At 26.9% G+C, this 16,966-nt stretch overlaps 1 protein-coding gene across 1 annotated transcript in view; it reads left to right on the forward strand.

Annotated features, from left to right (window-relative positions):
• The window catches only part of LOC119604131 (protein bunched, class 2/F/G isoform-like), a 220,539-nt gene extending 203,905 nt beyond the window's left edge, over nt 1-16,634 (forward strand). The window contains exon 4 of the mRNA XM_037956600.1: nt 16,616-16,634. Within this exon, the coding sequence (XP_037812528.1) occupies nt 16,616-16,619 (4 nt within the window). The 3' untranslated portion in view covers nt 16,620-16,634. The remainder of the gene's footprint in view (nt 1-16,615) is intronic.
• Nucleotides 16,635-16,966: the final 332 nt, after the last annotated feature.

Raw genomic sequence — 16,966 nt, forward strand, 5'->3', positions numbered from 1 at the left:
TTTGTTTCCAAAAAAATAATCAAATTTCTTAAACGTGTCTCCACCAATTAACACCTCATACATCTTGTCTATGGCATTTTCTTTAAATGTATGACCAAAGAAGAAACCTTAACAATACTTCTTAAGTTGATTTATTTAATTAACAAATTGATAATATATGAAATAAATATAATAATTGGTTTAAACTCAGCCTAACATCTTCTACAGATGAAATAGAAACAGAATGACGTGTTTAGGTCTAGCTATTTGTTGTTTATTGTAAAGTACTTAACAAATATTTTATTTTATAATTATTTTATATTTTTTTTTTTTTCAAAGTCTACTTTTTAAAGAAATAATAACATGTTGACATACTTTTATTTTTGAACTGGCAATAATATAATTTCTGATTAGATTTAAGTATTTAGATCAATATAATATTGATAATGTTATATTTTTTATTATTATTGTTGTTTTTTGAAAGATATAAAATATTATTTTGTTTTAAAAACAAGACACACGTTTTGATAAGAATCTGGAATATTCATAAAATTCATAAAAACTTAAAGCGCAATTAAGGCAACGCAAAATGGTCAGGCTTTTAATTATCAAATCTGGCAACTTTTGTTTGTTAATATTTAATGTAGATGTAAACTCTGTTTCAACAGCTGATTGTTTTAACAAAACTCTCAACTAGAGAGAGATTATTCGTTTAATTTGTTTTCAATGCCTTTTGGAAGAATCCTCAAACTTTGCCTTGATTTGCATCTCAATTTTCAATCTATTTAATGGGTTACCAATATTTATTTTATGTCTTGTTTATCTAGATAATATGGCAACCTTAATCTTAATTTCTTTTCTCACGCAAAAATTTAAAACAACAACAAGAAGACATTGAAAGTCGATGTTTCAAGGGACTGTTTTTTTAATTTTACTTTTTAGAGGCACGATTTTAAGTTATTTTAATAATATTGTTATTATAAGTGTTTTTGTTGTTTTTATTTGTTGTCATTAGACAACAACATTTTTTTCCAATTTTTGTTTTATTGTCATTCTTTTCGTCTATCAAAAGTTCAACAAAAAAAATTCGTCTCAGCAAAGTTGCGTTTTTTTTCTACGGCTACTTTTTGTTGTTGTTGTTGTTTTTATAATCGAAATTTTTTTATAATATTATTGTTGTTGTTATTTTTTTGGTTGTAGCTGCTGGTGTGCTCTTCTACCACGTTCAACGACGTCTGGTTTAGTAAACAAAAACTTGTCGCCGGCGCTAGTTTAGACGTGGAGAAGTGTATAAATTTTGTTCGCTTTTTTGAGAATTTTTTTTTTGATTAAAAAATAACAAAAAAATTTGTTTAAAAATTGGAAAAAAATTTAAAAAAATAATCTAAAAAAAAATTAGAAAGTGTAAAAATTTAAAAAAGTTTTTTGTTCCCTTTAAAAATCCAGTAAAAAATATCAAATTCTTGAAAAATTTTTATAAATAAAATTGTGTATTTATTTATCAAATTTAAGAAAAAAGTATATTGTTTTTGTTTTAAAGCCAAATTATTCTGTAAAATTGATTATATTGGAATTTTTCTTTTTTTTTTTGAAAATTTAAATTTTATGCTGCTGCTGCTTCTGCTGGCTAACCTTGTATACACCTTGACAATGGTTGGAAACAACAACAACAAAAACTTTAAAACCAATAATGTGTGAGAGAATGGAATAAATGAGTTCGATTGTTACTCTCTAGCAGGGATGGAAATTTAAAATTTTTACTGATTTTTTCTTAAACAAAATTACCTTTTTAGTATTAAAACTAACTAGTCGCTAGACTAGTAGGAACTAGTTACTAACTAATCCATGAAATAGTCTATGGATTATCCTGGTGACTAGACTAGCTAATAGACTAGTCACTAGACTAGCCAAATGACTAGTCAATACACAAGTCCAAAGACTAGTCAATAGACTAGTTCAGAAACTAACCAAGACTAGTCCATAGAATAATCAATAGGCAAGTACATAGCATAGTCTATGGGTCACTATAGTTTACTGGTCACTGTACTAGTCCACAGACTAGCAAATAGACAATAGACTGGTGCAGAAACTAACCAAAAGACTAGTCCATAGAATAAGCAATAGGCAAGTACATATATAGACTAGTCAAGAGCAAAGTCTGTAAACTAGTCAGTAGACTGATCCATAGATTAGCCTACGAAGTAATCTATTGACTAGTCTAGTGAGTAGTAGCGTAGTCTATAATCTAGTCTATTGAGTAGTCTATTCCATGGACCAGTCTATTGGCTAGTTTAGTGACTAGTATATTCAGTTGTCTATTGAGTAGTCTATGGTCTAGTCTATGAACTGGTCTATTGACCTACTGTATTGACTAGTATCATACAATTCTAGTTCATAGACTTCTATATAGATTAGTTTAAGGACTAGTCTATTAACTAGTTTATTAACTAGCCTGTGTACTATTCTATTGGCTAGTCTATTAGCAACTCTATAAACTGATCTGTCGAGTAATCTAATCTATAGACTTGTCTATTGACTAATCTATTGACCGACTAGTTTATTGCCTAATCTTTTCACTGCTATTGTTTTATATGTATGTCGTTCTCAAAAATATACTGTAAAATTACAATAGTACTTCCATCTCTGCTCCCAATACTACTTGTTTAGTTGTTATTACTTGAGTCTTCTTGTGTCTTTTGTTTACATTTTAAAGTTCACCTCTCACCCCCATACAATACACATAAACATAACTGTAGTTTAAGGTCTTTGTTTACACTCTTCCCTTCTTCGCCCCTCTCTAGGCCACACTTCAGTTTGCTATTTTTCTTATAGGAATTTTTAAAGTTATTTATTGTTTTCTTATTTGTTTTGTATAATTTTTTATTCACAAAAATCAGACTCCTAGTATTACGTAAAACTTTTTATACTAAAAAGTACTCTTTTTTTTTAAATACTTGACTCTCTTGGTCCCCCTTTTTAAGTTCGTTTTTTTTTTATTTGTGGTGAGAACCTTGTCACAACATAAAAAAACAATTGTTTGACATTGTTTGTTGTTGTTGTTGCTTTTTCTTTATCATCTTATTTGTTATTTTACGAAATTCCTTTATTTTTTTTTATGTTTTTTGTGTTAATCAAATAAAATAAAAATCTCGTGCCTAAAAATTGTTGTTTCTTTTAATCAAAAGTTTCAAGTTGTTTTTGTAAAAAAATTAAGTATAATAAAAGTGTTAATCAAATATTGTTGTTGTTTATTGAAACATATAATAATCTCGGTTAGAATTTGTTTTGTTATATGTCAAGTGGTTAGACTTGCTGCCTCAAGGCAATAGATATAGAATTGAGCTAAATATCGTGGATATGTTATTTGATAATCATTCCGCCTAATGACTCTCGTAAAAACTTGAATCACCCTGGCTCTGTGTTATAATAGATAGTTTAAGAGATAGATAGATAGATAGATAGATAGATAGATAGATAGATAGATAGATAGATAGATAGATAGATAGATAGATAGATAGATAGATAGATAGATAGATAGATAGATAGATAGATAGATAGATAGATAGATAGATAGATAGATAGATAGATAGATAGATAGATAGATAGATAGATCAGAGATTGATAAGAGATAGATCAGAGATAGATCAGATATATATCAGAGATAGATAAGATATTGATCAGAGATAGATAAGATATTGATCAGAGATAGATCAGAGACAGATCAGAGATAGATCAAATATAGATCAGAGATACATCAGAGATAGATCAGAGATAGATCAGAGACAGATATGAGACAGATCAGAGATAGATCAGAGATAGATCAGAGATAAATCAGAGATACATCAGAGATAGATCAAAGTTAGATCAGAGATAGATTGGAGATACATCAGAGATAGATCACAGATAGATCAGAGATAAATCACAGATAGATCGGAGATAGATCAGAGATACATCAGAGATAGATCAGAGATAGATCACATATAGATCAGAGATAGATAAGAGATACATCAGAGATAGACCAGAGGTAGATCTGAGGTAGAACAGAGATACATAAGAGATACATAAGAGATAAATCAGAGATAGATCAGAGATATATCATAGACTGATCAGAGATAGATAGATAGATAGATAGATAGATAGATAGATAGATAGATAGATAGATAGATAGATAGATAGATAGATAGATAGATAGATAGATAGATAGATAGATAGATAGATAGATAGATAGATAGATAGATAGATAGATAGATAGATAGATAGATAGATAGATAGATAGATAGATAGATAGATAGATAGATGGATGGATATATAGATAGATAGATAGATAGATAGATAGATAGATAGATAGATAGATAGATAGATAGATAGATAGATAGATAGATAGATCGACGGATAGATAGATAGATAGATAGATAGATAGATAGATAGATAGATAGATAGATAGATAGATAGATAGATAGATAGATAGATAGATAGATAGATAGATAGATAGATAGATAGATAGATAGATCGACGGATAGATAGATAGATAGATAGATAGATAGATAGATAGATAGATAGATAGATAGATAGATAGATAGATAGATAGATAGATAGATAGATAGATAGATAGATAGATAGATAGAAAGATAGATTGATATATAGATAGATAGATAGATAGATAGATAGATAGATAGATAGATAGATAGATAGATAGATAGATAGATAGATAGATAGATAGATAGATAGATAGATAGATAGATATATGGATAGATAGATGCTTTTCAACCTCGTAAGTCCATAGTTAAGTTCTAATTTATTAATATACTTCTCGATCTTGATATCAAAATGAATATTTCATAAAACTTTAATCATATTTACATTTCTGATAACCAGTCCATAAATGGTCATAGCATCTAAGGTAAAATTTAAACTGCTCAACATTCCTATTTATTTTTCTTTTAAAAAAAAACAAAAAAATTGTTTTGGTCTAGTGACATCATTGATGACTTGTCATCTCTTATACATATTTTTTTTGCTATTATTTACTCAAGAAATATTTTCCAACATGAGCAGTATTTACATGTGGGTGGTTGGTTGCTTGGATGCTGCGACTCGACACATGCTAAAATTAAACAGAAAAGCAGAAAAAAAATCTCAATAAAAGAAGACAACAAATTAAATAGCTTTTCAATTTGTTTTATTTTTTCTTTCTTAATTTTTTTTTTTTTTTTTTTTTGGCAAATAAATTCGATTTTAGATTTCCAACAAAAAAAAAATTAAAAACAGCTGAGCATTAGTAACGAAAAATGTGTTGAGAAAAGCAAAAAGACGCGAAAAAGAAATCTTTTCGAAATAAAAATAAATTTATTAAACGTGTTGTATTTAACTTATAACGAGATAATAGAACGAAAAAAAATAATACTCTTGTAAAATTACTAGATTTGTAGCTAGTTTTCTGGCAACGAAGAAACAGCTCAACGGCGCAAACAGCAACAAGCGGCAGCAGCATGTGTTTAACCCAGTGAACTTTGAGATTTTTTATCTAGTTTTTGTTTCCTCTTTCTTAAGGTAGATAATCATTAGCCTCAGATTGTCTATATTAATACAGAGAGCAGCACAACTTCCGTTGTTAAAAAAAGTTTAAATTTATTTTAAATATAATTTTTATAAAACTGTGTTTCTATAAACAAATTTATAAATATTTTGCACAATTAAGTTTTTATATAATTTTTTTGCTTATTAAGTGTTTATTAAGTTACAAAAAACACAGATATTTTGTGTATCTAGATATATATTTTTTTTTTATTACAACCACTTGAAGTGCCACTTTTTTTCAGTTTGATTACTAAATAAAGTGAGTTTATTTGAGTTTCTACATTTGCTTTTAAAATTTTATTTGAAATTGAAAAAAAAAAACACACACAGAAATTTAAATAAAATAAAATATTCAATAGCTGTTTTTAGTGTTTATTGGAAAGTTGTTTTAACAACAAACGTGTTTAATTTTAATATTTTTTATTTTTGTATTAAAATAATCAATTCTAATGAAAACGAGCAGAAAAAAAATTACAAAATTTCAAAGTGTTCTAAAGTTGTTTTATTTGAAAAACTAAAGTTAATATAAATTGAAATTGTTAAGAAAATAATTTAATGAAAAATTCATATTTATGCAAGTTTTTATTTTGCTATAAATATTTATTAAGGTTAAAAGTGTTGAATAGTTTAAAACTGTGAACAAATAATTAAGATTTTAAATTAAAAAATGTGTAAAGAATTTTAAAAATGTTAAAATACCTTAAAAAAAATAATTTAAAACTTTTATCATATTTCATAACATAGTCAAAAGTTTCCGCTAGACTTTTAAACAAATTCTTTATATTTTTATTAAAATTAAAACCAAAATGTGACCCTTGACCTCACAAGTCATTAGACCTTCCAATAAATTTTGAAAATATTTTCAAACATTTTATTTAAGGTTCAACAAAGTGTTCCACCAGTTTACTTAGAAAACCTTTCTTTTATTTAATTGACCTTTTATTAAAAATGCTGAAATTTTGACCTTTGACCCCTTAAATTTTAACTATTTAGTAATATTTTAAAACCCTGTCCTAATAATTTGCTTTAGTTTTTGTTAAAACTACAAAAATAAAATCACGGGATTTTAATGAAAATTTTGAAGAAATTTCAAAATTTGACCTTTCAACCTTGTTAAAGGTCACAAGACATCAAAGGTTGAATGGCCAAGTTATTCCTTCTTGAAATATTTTACTATAATTTCAACATGTTAAAAATAAACATATTATTAAAATTTTCAAGAATACCTAAATTTGACCTTTGACCCCAAATTTTCCTTTTCGCATTCTACTTTTCAAAACATTTCAAAACCGTATCAAATATTTAACTAAACATTCATTAAAGCCAAAAAAATCAAAATTTCTTAAATTTAAATGAAAATTTTTCAAAATTTCGAATTTTAACCTTTGACCTTAAATTTTATTATTCAATAATATTTCGAAAAATTGTTCTGTATTAAGGAAAAGCTTCAGCCAGACTTATAAAAAAGGCTTCAAAATATTTTAGTGAAAATTTGGAAACATTTTAAAATTAAACCTTTGAAAAGGTTAAAGGTTTGAACCCCGTATATGGGTCACATAACCTTAATGGTTTAATTTCCATATACTTCCTTTTAATAACATATCAAAACCTTTTTTAATATTTAATAAAAGTTTCAATAAATCAAAAAATAAATATTTAACCTTTGACCTTTAATTTTTACTTTTAATAATATTTTGAAATTTCGTACATTGCCAAAGTTTCAGCAATATTTACAAAATATTTTAAAGAATATTGCGAATAATTTGAAAAATGTTGACCTTTGAACCTTTAGTAAAGGTCACATGGTATTAAAGATTGAAATTCCTTATTCTTTCTTTCAATAACTTTACAAAATCTTATTTAATATTTAACAAAAGTTTCAACAAGTCAAATATTTCGCAAAAGTTTCGGCAAGACAGATCCAAGAGATTTTAATATACATTTTAATGAAGTCAAAATTTTGACCTTTGAACTCTTGTTTCAAGGCGTTTAATTATTTAATTCCATGTTTTTTCTCTCAAGAATGTTTCTTGACATCGTTAAATATTTTACTGAAGTTTTAATAAGAAAAAATTTTTAAATTTTTGAGCTTAATTGCAATTTTTTTCAAAATTCCCAAATTTGACCTCTGACCCCAAATTTTAATTTCCATATTCTTTTTTCCAAAAACATGTCTAAATCTTATCAAATATTTTTAGCAAGACAAACAATAATCATTTGTAAAGTTTAAACTAAAATTTTTCCAAAATTTCCAAATTTGACCTTTGACCTCAAAGTTTAATTTCAATATTTTTCTTAAAAAACAACATTTCTTAATCTTGTCAAATATTTTAGTCAAGTTTTAGTAAGAAAAATATTAAAATTTGTTAAGTTTAAAATAAAATTTTCAAAAATTTCCAAATTTGACCTTTGACCTCAAAATTTAATTTCCATATTTTTTTTTCAAAAAAACGTTTGTAAATTTTATAAAATATTGGAAGCAAGTTTTAGAAAGACAAATAATAAATATTTGTTAAGTCGTAAATAAAATTTTCAAAAATTTCTCTGAATTTGACCTTTGACCTCAAAATTTAATTTCCATATTTGTGTTTCAAAAAATATTTCTAAATCTTATCAAATATTTGAATCATGTTTTAGTAAGACAAACAATAATCATTTGTAAAGTTTAAACTATAATTTTTCCAAAATTTCCAAATTTGACCTTTGACCTCAAAATTTAATTTCCATATTTTTCTTTCAAAAAACATTTCTAAATTTTATCAAATATTTTAATCAAGTTTTAGTAAAACAAACGTTCAACATATGTTAAGTTAAAACGAAAATTTTCAAAAATTTTGAAATTTGACCTTTGACCCCAAAGTTAAATTTCCATATTATTTCCAAATCATATGTAAATTTAATAAAATATTTTAAACAAGTTTAGGAAATACAAATAATAAAAATTTTTTAAGTTTAAACTAAAATTGTGAAAAATTTCTAAATTTGAGCTTTGACACCAAAAGTGTTTAAAATTTCTCAAATTGAAAAAATCCTGCAATGGATTTAGATTCTATTGGCGGTACCGATTTCCAAAGATTAATAGTTTTCATCGAAAGTGTGTTAACTAATCAAAAGATTTTAATTTAAATAAGAATTTTACAAATTCCAATTTTGACCTTTGAACCCAAAGTGTTTAAAAATCCTAATTTTTATAAAATCCTTTAATTGGATTTTATACCTGAATATATTTTCATGGTTTTTCAAATTTGTCTTAGAAGTCTAGCAGCTTTTGACAAAAAATTTTAGGATTTCTAAAAATTTTAAATTTTATTTTACAGAATTATTTGAAAAAAAATTGAAAGAAATATATGCATATCATTATAGAAAAAATTAAAAAAAATATAACATATTAATATAACAATTTAAATTCATATAAATTACTTTAAATAGTCTGCAAAAAACCAAAAGAAGAAAGTCAACTTTAAAATAAAAAAACAACTAAATAAATTAAAAACCCACCAAATTAAATATGTTTCTAAAAATAAATTTGTTTAAAAAAAAATATGATATATAAATTATTTTAATAACAAATTTATGCTAAATAAACTAAATTTAAAAAAATAAGTTTTTTTAAGTCAATAAAAGGCAAAACAAATAAATTTAAATGCTAAAAATAAATTTCAACTTTAATTAAAATTTTTTATAAAAAAAAAACAACAGCTAATAAATAGAATTGTTTAGAAATATTTAAAAGTTATTGCTAAATAACCAAAGTGTTGAGTACCTGTGCTTTATTGAAATAAAAAAAATATTAAAGAAAGAAATAAATATAATAAAATAAAATTAAAAATAATTAAATTTGAAAAAAATATAAAATTTAAAAATAAATAAATTAATTAATAAATATTATTACATATCAAAAGAAAATATTTGTGAAAGTGTTAAAGAAAATATTTACATTAAAAGTTGCAATTGTTCGGAATGAAATTTTAAGAAAATATATTAAAAATTAAAATTAATTCAAGGAAAATTTCAAAATTACTTGTTCAAGTATTTAAAAATTAAATTTTAGTAAAAAGTTTAAAAAAATATACAAACAAACTATAAAAATAAATATTTTTATCAAATCTGATTAAATTTGAAAATCTGGTGAAAATTTATATAAAATTTTACAAATAAATGTTGTCTTTATAAAAGGCAAAACATAAAGAAATTCGGAATTAATATATAAATATATAAAAAAGTGCCTTTATTGTAACTAAAGAACTTCCTCAACGATTTCCTATTCTCTAAAAAAGTCGTTGCCCATTATTTGAACATTTGATTCCAAAATTTGTTAATAGTTTTGCTTTCAAATTGGAAAAAACAATAAAAGTCTTTCAAAAATATGATTAAATATCCTCGCACCTCTTCGGGTAATTCTTCGGGGTTTTTTGATGATGACGAACCTATGCATCCATACCAAACACCACCACAATCACCAGCCTCATCACCCTCGGCAGCTATAGCTTCACAGTGTTTACAGCGTCACATAATCAGAATGTTCAGTACAGAAGAGTGAGTTTCATCAAATTTTTTTTTATATCAATACTAGCGATGATCGGTCCGCGTTGCAGACCCTTGATTCGCCATGTGGACTCTATACGTAAAGACCTATATACCCATTAAATTTTAAAATACTCGGTTTAGCGATTTAGGTGTAATTGACTAAAAATTAAAACTTCGGCGCCATCTGTCAGACAAATTTAAACTTTACAGGAACCTTTCTCACGATCCCTGGAACATATATTAGAAATTTTGTTCTATCAGGTGCTTTAGTTCCTGAGTTTATCGACTACGAACAAAAATTAGTCTTTTATTTATATCAATATATAATATATTGACTCACCCGTCAATACTTCATAAACAAGTTCATGAACCAGGTTATATACAAGTCCATAGACTAGTCCACAGACTTATCCATAGACTGGCCCACAGACTAGTTTACAGAAAAGTCAATTGAATAGCAAAAAGACTAGTCTATAGACTAGTCCATAGACTATTCAAAATACTACTCCATAGATCACTCAAATAAGACTAGATCATAGACTAGTCCATAGGCTATTCAATAGCTTTCTCCATAGATCAGTCAACAGACAAGATCATTGACTACTCAATGAACAGGTCCTTAGACTAGTCCATATATAAGTGAAAAGACTAGATCATAGGCTACTCAAAAGCTTCGTCCAAAGATCAGTCAAAAGATAAGATCATAGACTAGTCTATTCACCAATAGACTACTCAATGAACTGGTCCATAGACTAGTCCATAAAACAGTCAATAAAATAGTCAACACAGTTTATATACGAGTTCATAGACTTGTCCATAGACTAGTTTATAGAAAAGTCCATTGACTATCAAAAATACTAGTCGATAGACGAGTTCATAGACTATTCAAAAGACACGTCCATAGATCAGTCAAGAGACATGATCATAGACTAGTGCATAGGCTATTTAAAACACTAGTCCATAGATTAGTCTACAGAAGAGATCATAGACTAGACCATAGACTAGACCATAAGACCATAAGTGAAAAGACAAAATCATAGATCAGTCAAAAGGTATGATCAGACTCGTCCATAGACCAATAGACTACTCAATGACCTGGTCCATGGAACAGTCAATAAAACAGTCAATACTTTACTCAAGATACTTGTCAAGATACTAGTTCATAGACTAGTCAATAGATTATTCCGTTGGTTAGTCAATACACTCGCCCCTAAACTGATCCAGTCAATTCCATAGACTTCTGAAACGAAGTCAATCAGTCCCTCGTTGGACCCATCAAAATTTTGATTCAAAAAACTGACGTAACATAACTTTCAATAGACAAGTCCATATACGATCAAAAATCCTAGTCCATAGGCTTTTCTTAAGACTAGTCCAAAGATAAGTCAAAAGACAAGATCATAGACTAATCCATAGACTATTCAAAAGCCTCGTCCATAGATCAGTCAAAATAGAAGATCATAGACTCGTCCATAGAACAATAGACTACTCAATGAACTGGTCCATAGACTAGTCCATAGAACAGTCAATAAAATAGTCAATATATAACTCAGTACAGTTGTCAAGATACTAGTTCATAGACAAGACAATAGATTATTCCGTCAGCTAGTCTATACAATCGCCCATATACTGATGCAGTCAATTCCATAGACTTCTGAAACGATTTATGTCAATCAGTCTTTCATTGGACCCGTCAAAAAATTGATTCAAAACATAACTTTCAACTGACAGTAGTTAGAGAGAGTTCACTTCATTCTAAGAAAATCTTTTTGGTTTGATTTTTCAATATCTCTTATAATCTTGGAATTACTGTCTGTGTTTACAGAAATATCTTTATGATTACAACATCCATCTATGTATTTTTACAAAATATTTAACTTTTTTTATACAAAAAATGTATGTGAAAGTGTGTTGGGTTATTGACTTAGTTTGTTTAGATTTATGTGTTTTTTACTATTTATTTTATTTTAAATATTTATCTAGGTAAAACTAACTGTTTTTATTGTTGTTTCTTTTAATAAACAAATATTTGTGTAAACAAAATTAATTTATGCTTAACTTTATAGATTATATATATTGGGTTGGGCTTTTTAAAATTATAAATACAAATAAATCATGGTATATAAGATAAAGATAAATGAGTTTTGATATCAAATATCAATTTTTTACCAAAACAAAAAAAGTGTTAAAAAAAGCCTAAAAATATTAAAATTAATATTAAAAACAAACCCAAATATCTATAAGTTTAACAAATTTTAATGTCACAACAGTTTTAAGTTAAAAGTTTTTAAGTAATATACAAAAAAATAAAGTTTGTTTTGAAGTTGCCATGGACTGCTATATATAACGGCGTTAGTTTTCACTACATCAGCGTCGGATAAGCTTAGTAGTCTACGGCGTTGGTTTTCTTCTCTATTAAAGGATTTTTAATTTGTAAACAAACGAATCAAAGTTGCCATATGTTAGTTTTTAATCAGCTGTTTTTTATAGATTCATTTTACAAATTCAAAAAACTAAATCAAACCACCAAAACAGCAAAACTATAAACAAAAAGAAAATTATAAACAGGAAATAAGACATTAACGTAAGCAATTAATTCAATTAAAGGCAATTTATTAAACCAACATCAGGGTTAAAAATTAAGTAAATAAAGCCATTATAATTGTTAATATTTTACATTATTTTTTTTTTTTTGGCTTTTTGTGGCTGCAAATAATAAGCTAAAACATTTATTGATCATAAATATTGTGTTAACAAAAAAAATTAAATTACAAATATTGAAAATGTAAATTCCTTTTCAATTATTTTCAATTTGCTCGTGTGCTCATTCTAAACATTTAGAATAACTCAAATGTTTATACAACAATTTGTTTAGGTGTTTTTTTTCCTTTATTAATATATTAATTATTTATAAATTTATTATTTCTATCAATTCATTGACTCTTGCGGTTTGTCATGTTTTTTGTTGTAATTGTAGAAAGTTTTTTTTTCTGCTAGTAATTTAATATTAAATGTTTTATTTACTTGTCTATTAGAATTTTTCTATAGTTTTTTTTTCTAAGTTTTCGACCTTTTCGAAAAGGTCAAAGAAAAAGTCATTAATTTAGTTGATGACTTTTTAAATTAAACGTAACTTATAAAATAATCAATAACTGCTTAATATACATATATTAAGAAATGCCTTTGTAAAGTTAAAATCGTTTTTAGGTACTCCAGTCAATAGATTAGTCCATAGTCTAGTCATAGTTTATAAACTAGTTCATAGTCTAGTCCATAGACTATTCCATAGATTACTCCATAGACTAATCAATATACAAGATCATTGACTAGGCCTTAGTCTAGATCATTGACTAATTCCTAGACTAGTTCATAGATTAGTCCATAGACTAGTTCATAGACTAGTCCATAGACTAGTTCATAGACATATAGTACATATACTATTCTAAAGACTAAACCATAGACTAGTTCTTAGAGTAGTCTATATACTAGTTTATAGACTAGTCCATAGACCAGTTTATAGACTATTTCATAGAGTTGTCTATAGATTAGCTTATAGACCAGTCCATAGACTAGTTTATAGACTATTTCACTAGTCCATAGACTAGTTCATCAACTTGTTCATAGACAAGTCAATAGACCAGTTCATAAACTAGTCCATAGACTAGCTCATAGTCTAGTCCATAGACTAGATTATAGACTCGTTCATAGACTAGATTATAGACTCGTTCATAGCCTAGTTCATAGACTAGTCCATACACTAGTCCATAGACAAGTCTATAGACTAGTTCATAGACTAGTCCATAGACTAGTTCATAAACTAGTTCATAGACAAGTCCATAAACTAGTTCATAGACTAGTCCATAGACTAGCTCATAGTCTAGTCCACAGACTAGATTATAGACTCGTTCATAGACTAGATTTCAGACTCGTTCATAGCCTAGTTCATAAACTAGATCATAGACTAGTTCATAGCCTAGTCCATACACTAGTCCATAGACAAGTCCATAAACTAGTTCGTAGTCCGTAGACTAGTTCATAAACTAGTTCATAGGCTTGTCCATAGAATAGTCCACAGAATAGTCCATAGACTAGTTCGTAGACTAGTCCGTAGACTAGTTCATAGACATGTCAATAGACTAGTTCATAGAATAGTTCATAGACTAGTCCATAGACCAGTTCATAGACTAGTCCATAGACTAGTTCATAGACTAGTCCATAGACTAGTTCATAGACTAGTCCATAGACTAGTTCATAGACTAGTCCATAGACTAGTTCATAGACTAGTCCATAGACTAGTTCATAGACTAGTTCATAGACTAGTTCATAGACTAGTTCATAGACTAGTTCATAGACTAGTTCATAGACTAGTCCATAGACTAGTTCATAGACTAGTCCATAGACTAGTCTATAGACTAGATCATAGACTAGTTCGTAGACTACTCCGTAGGCTAGTTTATAGACTAGCCCATATACTAGTTAATAGACTAGTCCATAGACTAGATTATATACTCGTTCATAGACTTGATTGTAGACTCGTTAGGCTTTCAGTATATAAACTAGATCATAGACTATTTTATAGACTAGTCCATATACAAGTTTATAGACTAGTCCAAAGACTAGTTCATAGATTAGCCCATAGACTAGTTTATATACAGGTTCATAGACTAGCCAAGAGACTAGTTCATATACTAATCTATAGACTAGTTTATAGACTAGTTTATAGACTAGTTCATAGACTATGGACTAGTCTATATACTCCTTTACTCCTTTAGCTTATTGCGTCGTCTATAGAGTAGTGTATTCAGTATTAGTATATTAACTAGTATATGGGCTAGTCTAATCATTAATCTATGAAGTAAACTTTGGAATGGTCGAATGATTTAGCTACGACTAGTCTATTAACTATTTTATGGTGTAAGTTATGGACTACTCTGTTTAGTTGCCTATTTTAATTAAACACTTTAATTAAACATTTAATTGAATTGATTACAGTTCTTTGTAGCGAACTGCAAGGCCTGTTGCACATTAATTAATCCAAATTTTTTTCTTATAATTTATAAATATTTTTTCCTTTTGGAGGCCAACAACTCAAATCATCTGCAAAAACAAATATTTGCAATACAAATTCCAATTTAAATTCAAATGCAGACAAAATGATATTTACAACACCATTTTTCTTTCTCTCTCTCTCTCTCTCTTTTAAATGTGGCAACAGAAGTAACACAAGCATTAATAGAAAAAACAATTTTGGTGAAAAATATTTGACCATGAAAAATGTTTGTTTATAAAATTTTCATAGAAAAAAAGATGTACAATAATGTTAAACATGTAGAAGAAAAAACTGAAATTATTGTTGAAATATTAAAATGAAAAACATTCATTTCATTCACCTTTAAATGGCGTGTGCGGCAAACAGAATGAATGTTTTTATTTGGATTATTTCGTTAAGCATGGAGTTTACCCAGCAGTTGCTAGATTGTGGTGCTTTTATTTAACACTAAGAGTTAGAAAAGGGGATATTTAAAGAAACTAGAGTTTGTTTTGGCTGTTGAAATAGCGAAATTTGTTTTTAAGTTTTTAAAATGACAATTGTTTACCAGCTAGTTTACCTAAGTTATATTAAGTAATCAGTTGTCTTGTCTTGGTGTTACATAATGCATATACATTCAGAGAATTTCAGAGTAAACTCATTAAACAAATTTTAGGTTTATTATAAGAGAGAGAGAGAGAGAACTTACTCTCTTTTGCTTAACATTTCCTTTAAAGCTTACCCTCTGCCTTACAGAAAGCATGAAAAGTAAGCACTTTTTTGAAAATCTATAAGAATTAAAGGATCCAACTACTAAAACTGCTGGGTTTGGTTTCATAACTGACTAAATGGTTTGTTTTTCTTTTTAGCTCATTAGATGTTCCACCGACAAAATAGACAAGACACACTAATGGAGCCACTGACAGACTTGAAATGTTTATTTTTCTATAGTAAAACTTTTTTTCCGACAAACATATATTTTATTTGCAAATTAACACAGATGTTATAAAATTCGCTTATTCATTATTTAATTTATTTATTTATATGTTATATTTTTTAACTCGTAAAAAACGAGCAATGAATTTGTTTTTCAAGTCGTGTCTTAAGAAAAAAATGTGGAAGTGGAAGCCAAAAAAATAAGAAAAACAACATCTGTTTCAGATGGAAATATGTATATTTTGGGAGCTATTTACTGTAGACATATATAGTCTATTGTTTTTCTAGGCATTTAGTTATTATACCCTATAGCAAAAAATCGGATAGGTAATAGCAACAAATTCTTTAGAAATTCATGGTTGGGTGTTTAAGATTCGTTGCAACTGTTTATACTATTATAGCTATTTGTATTTTCTTTAGTAGTTATTTATAATGACATCATATTTTAATTTTATTTAAAAATAATAAATGCTTGACTTAAATACATAAATTTATTTATAATGTTTTTGCTATATGTTTACTAAATATTATTTTTTAACATTTTCTATTTGTTTCTTTTATTTTCAGGTAAGTTTTTTTCCGCTTAAATAATTTTTGGAAAAAAATAAGTAAGTAAATATTTTTTCGAATGTCAAGTCGAACAAAGTTATCCTGATCCTAAGGTGGAACGAAGTACTTTTTCAGTGATCAGTCAAAATATTATTCCTATAAATAATTTTTAATCATTAGTTGTTTATTTAAGTACCTTTATGCTTTTACTCGCGAACATTCGTGAGCAAAAAATACTTTTTCATTTATTTTTCGTAAAGTTGCTATGATTACTAGAAATATAAACCTTTAAGATTTCTCTACATTTTATTTTTCTAGTCACTAGTTGTAACTTTCCGCACATTTTTTACTCCCACTCGCGAATATTTG

This window comes from Lucilia sericata, unplaced genomic scaffold (genome assembly GCF_015586225.1).
Source record: "Lucilia sericata isolate MDLA Ls3-8-SP2 unplaced genomic scaffold, ASM1558622v1 Contig000365F_arrow, whole genome shotgun sequence".
Lineage (NCBI taxonomy): Eukaryota > Metazoa > Arthropoda > Insecta > Diptera > Calliphoridae > Lucilia > Lucilia sericata.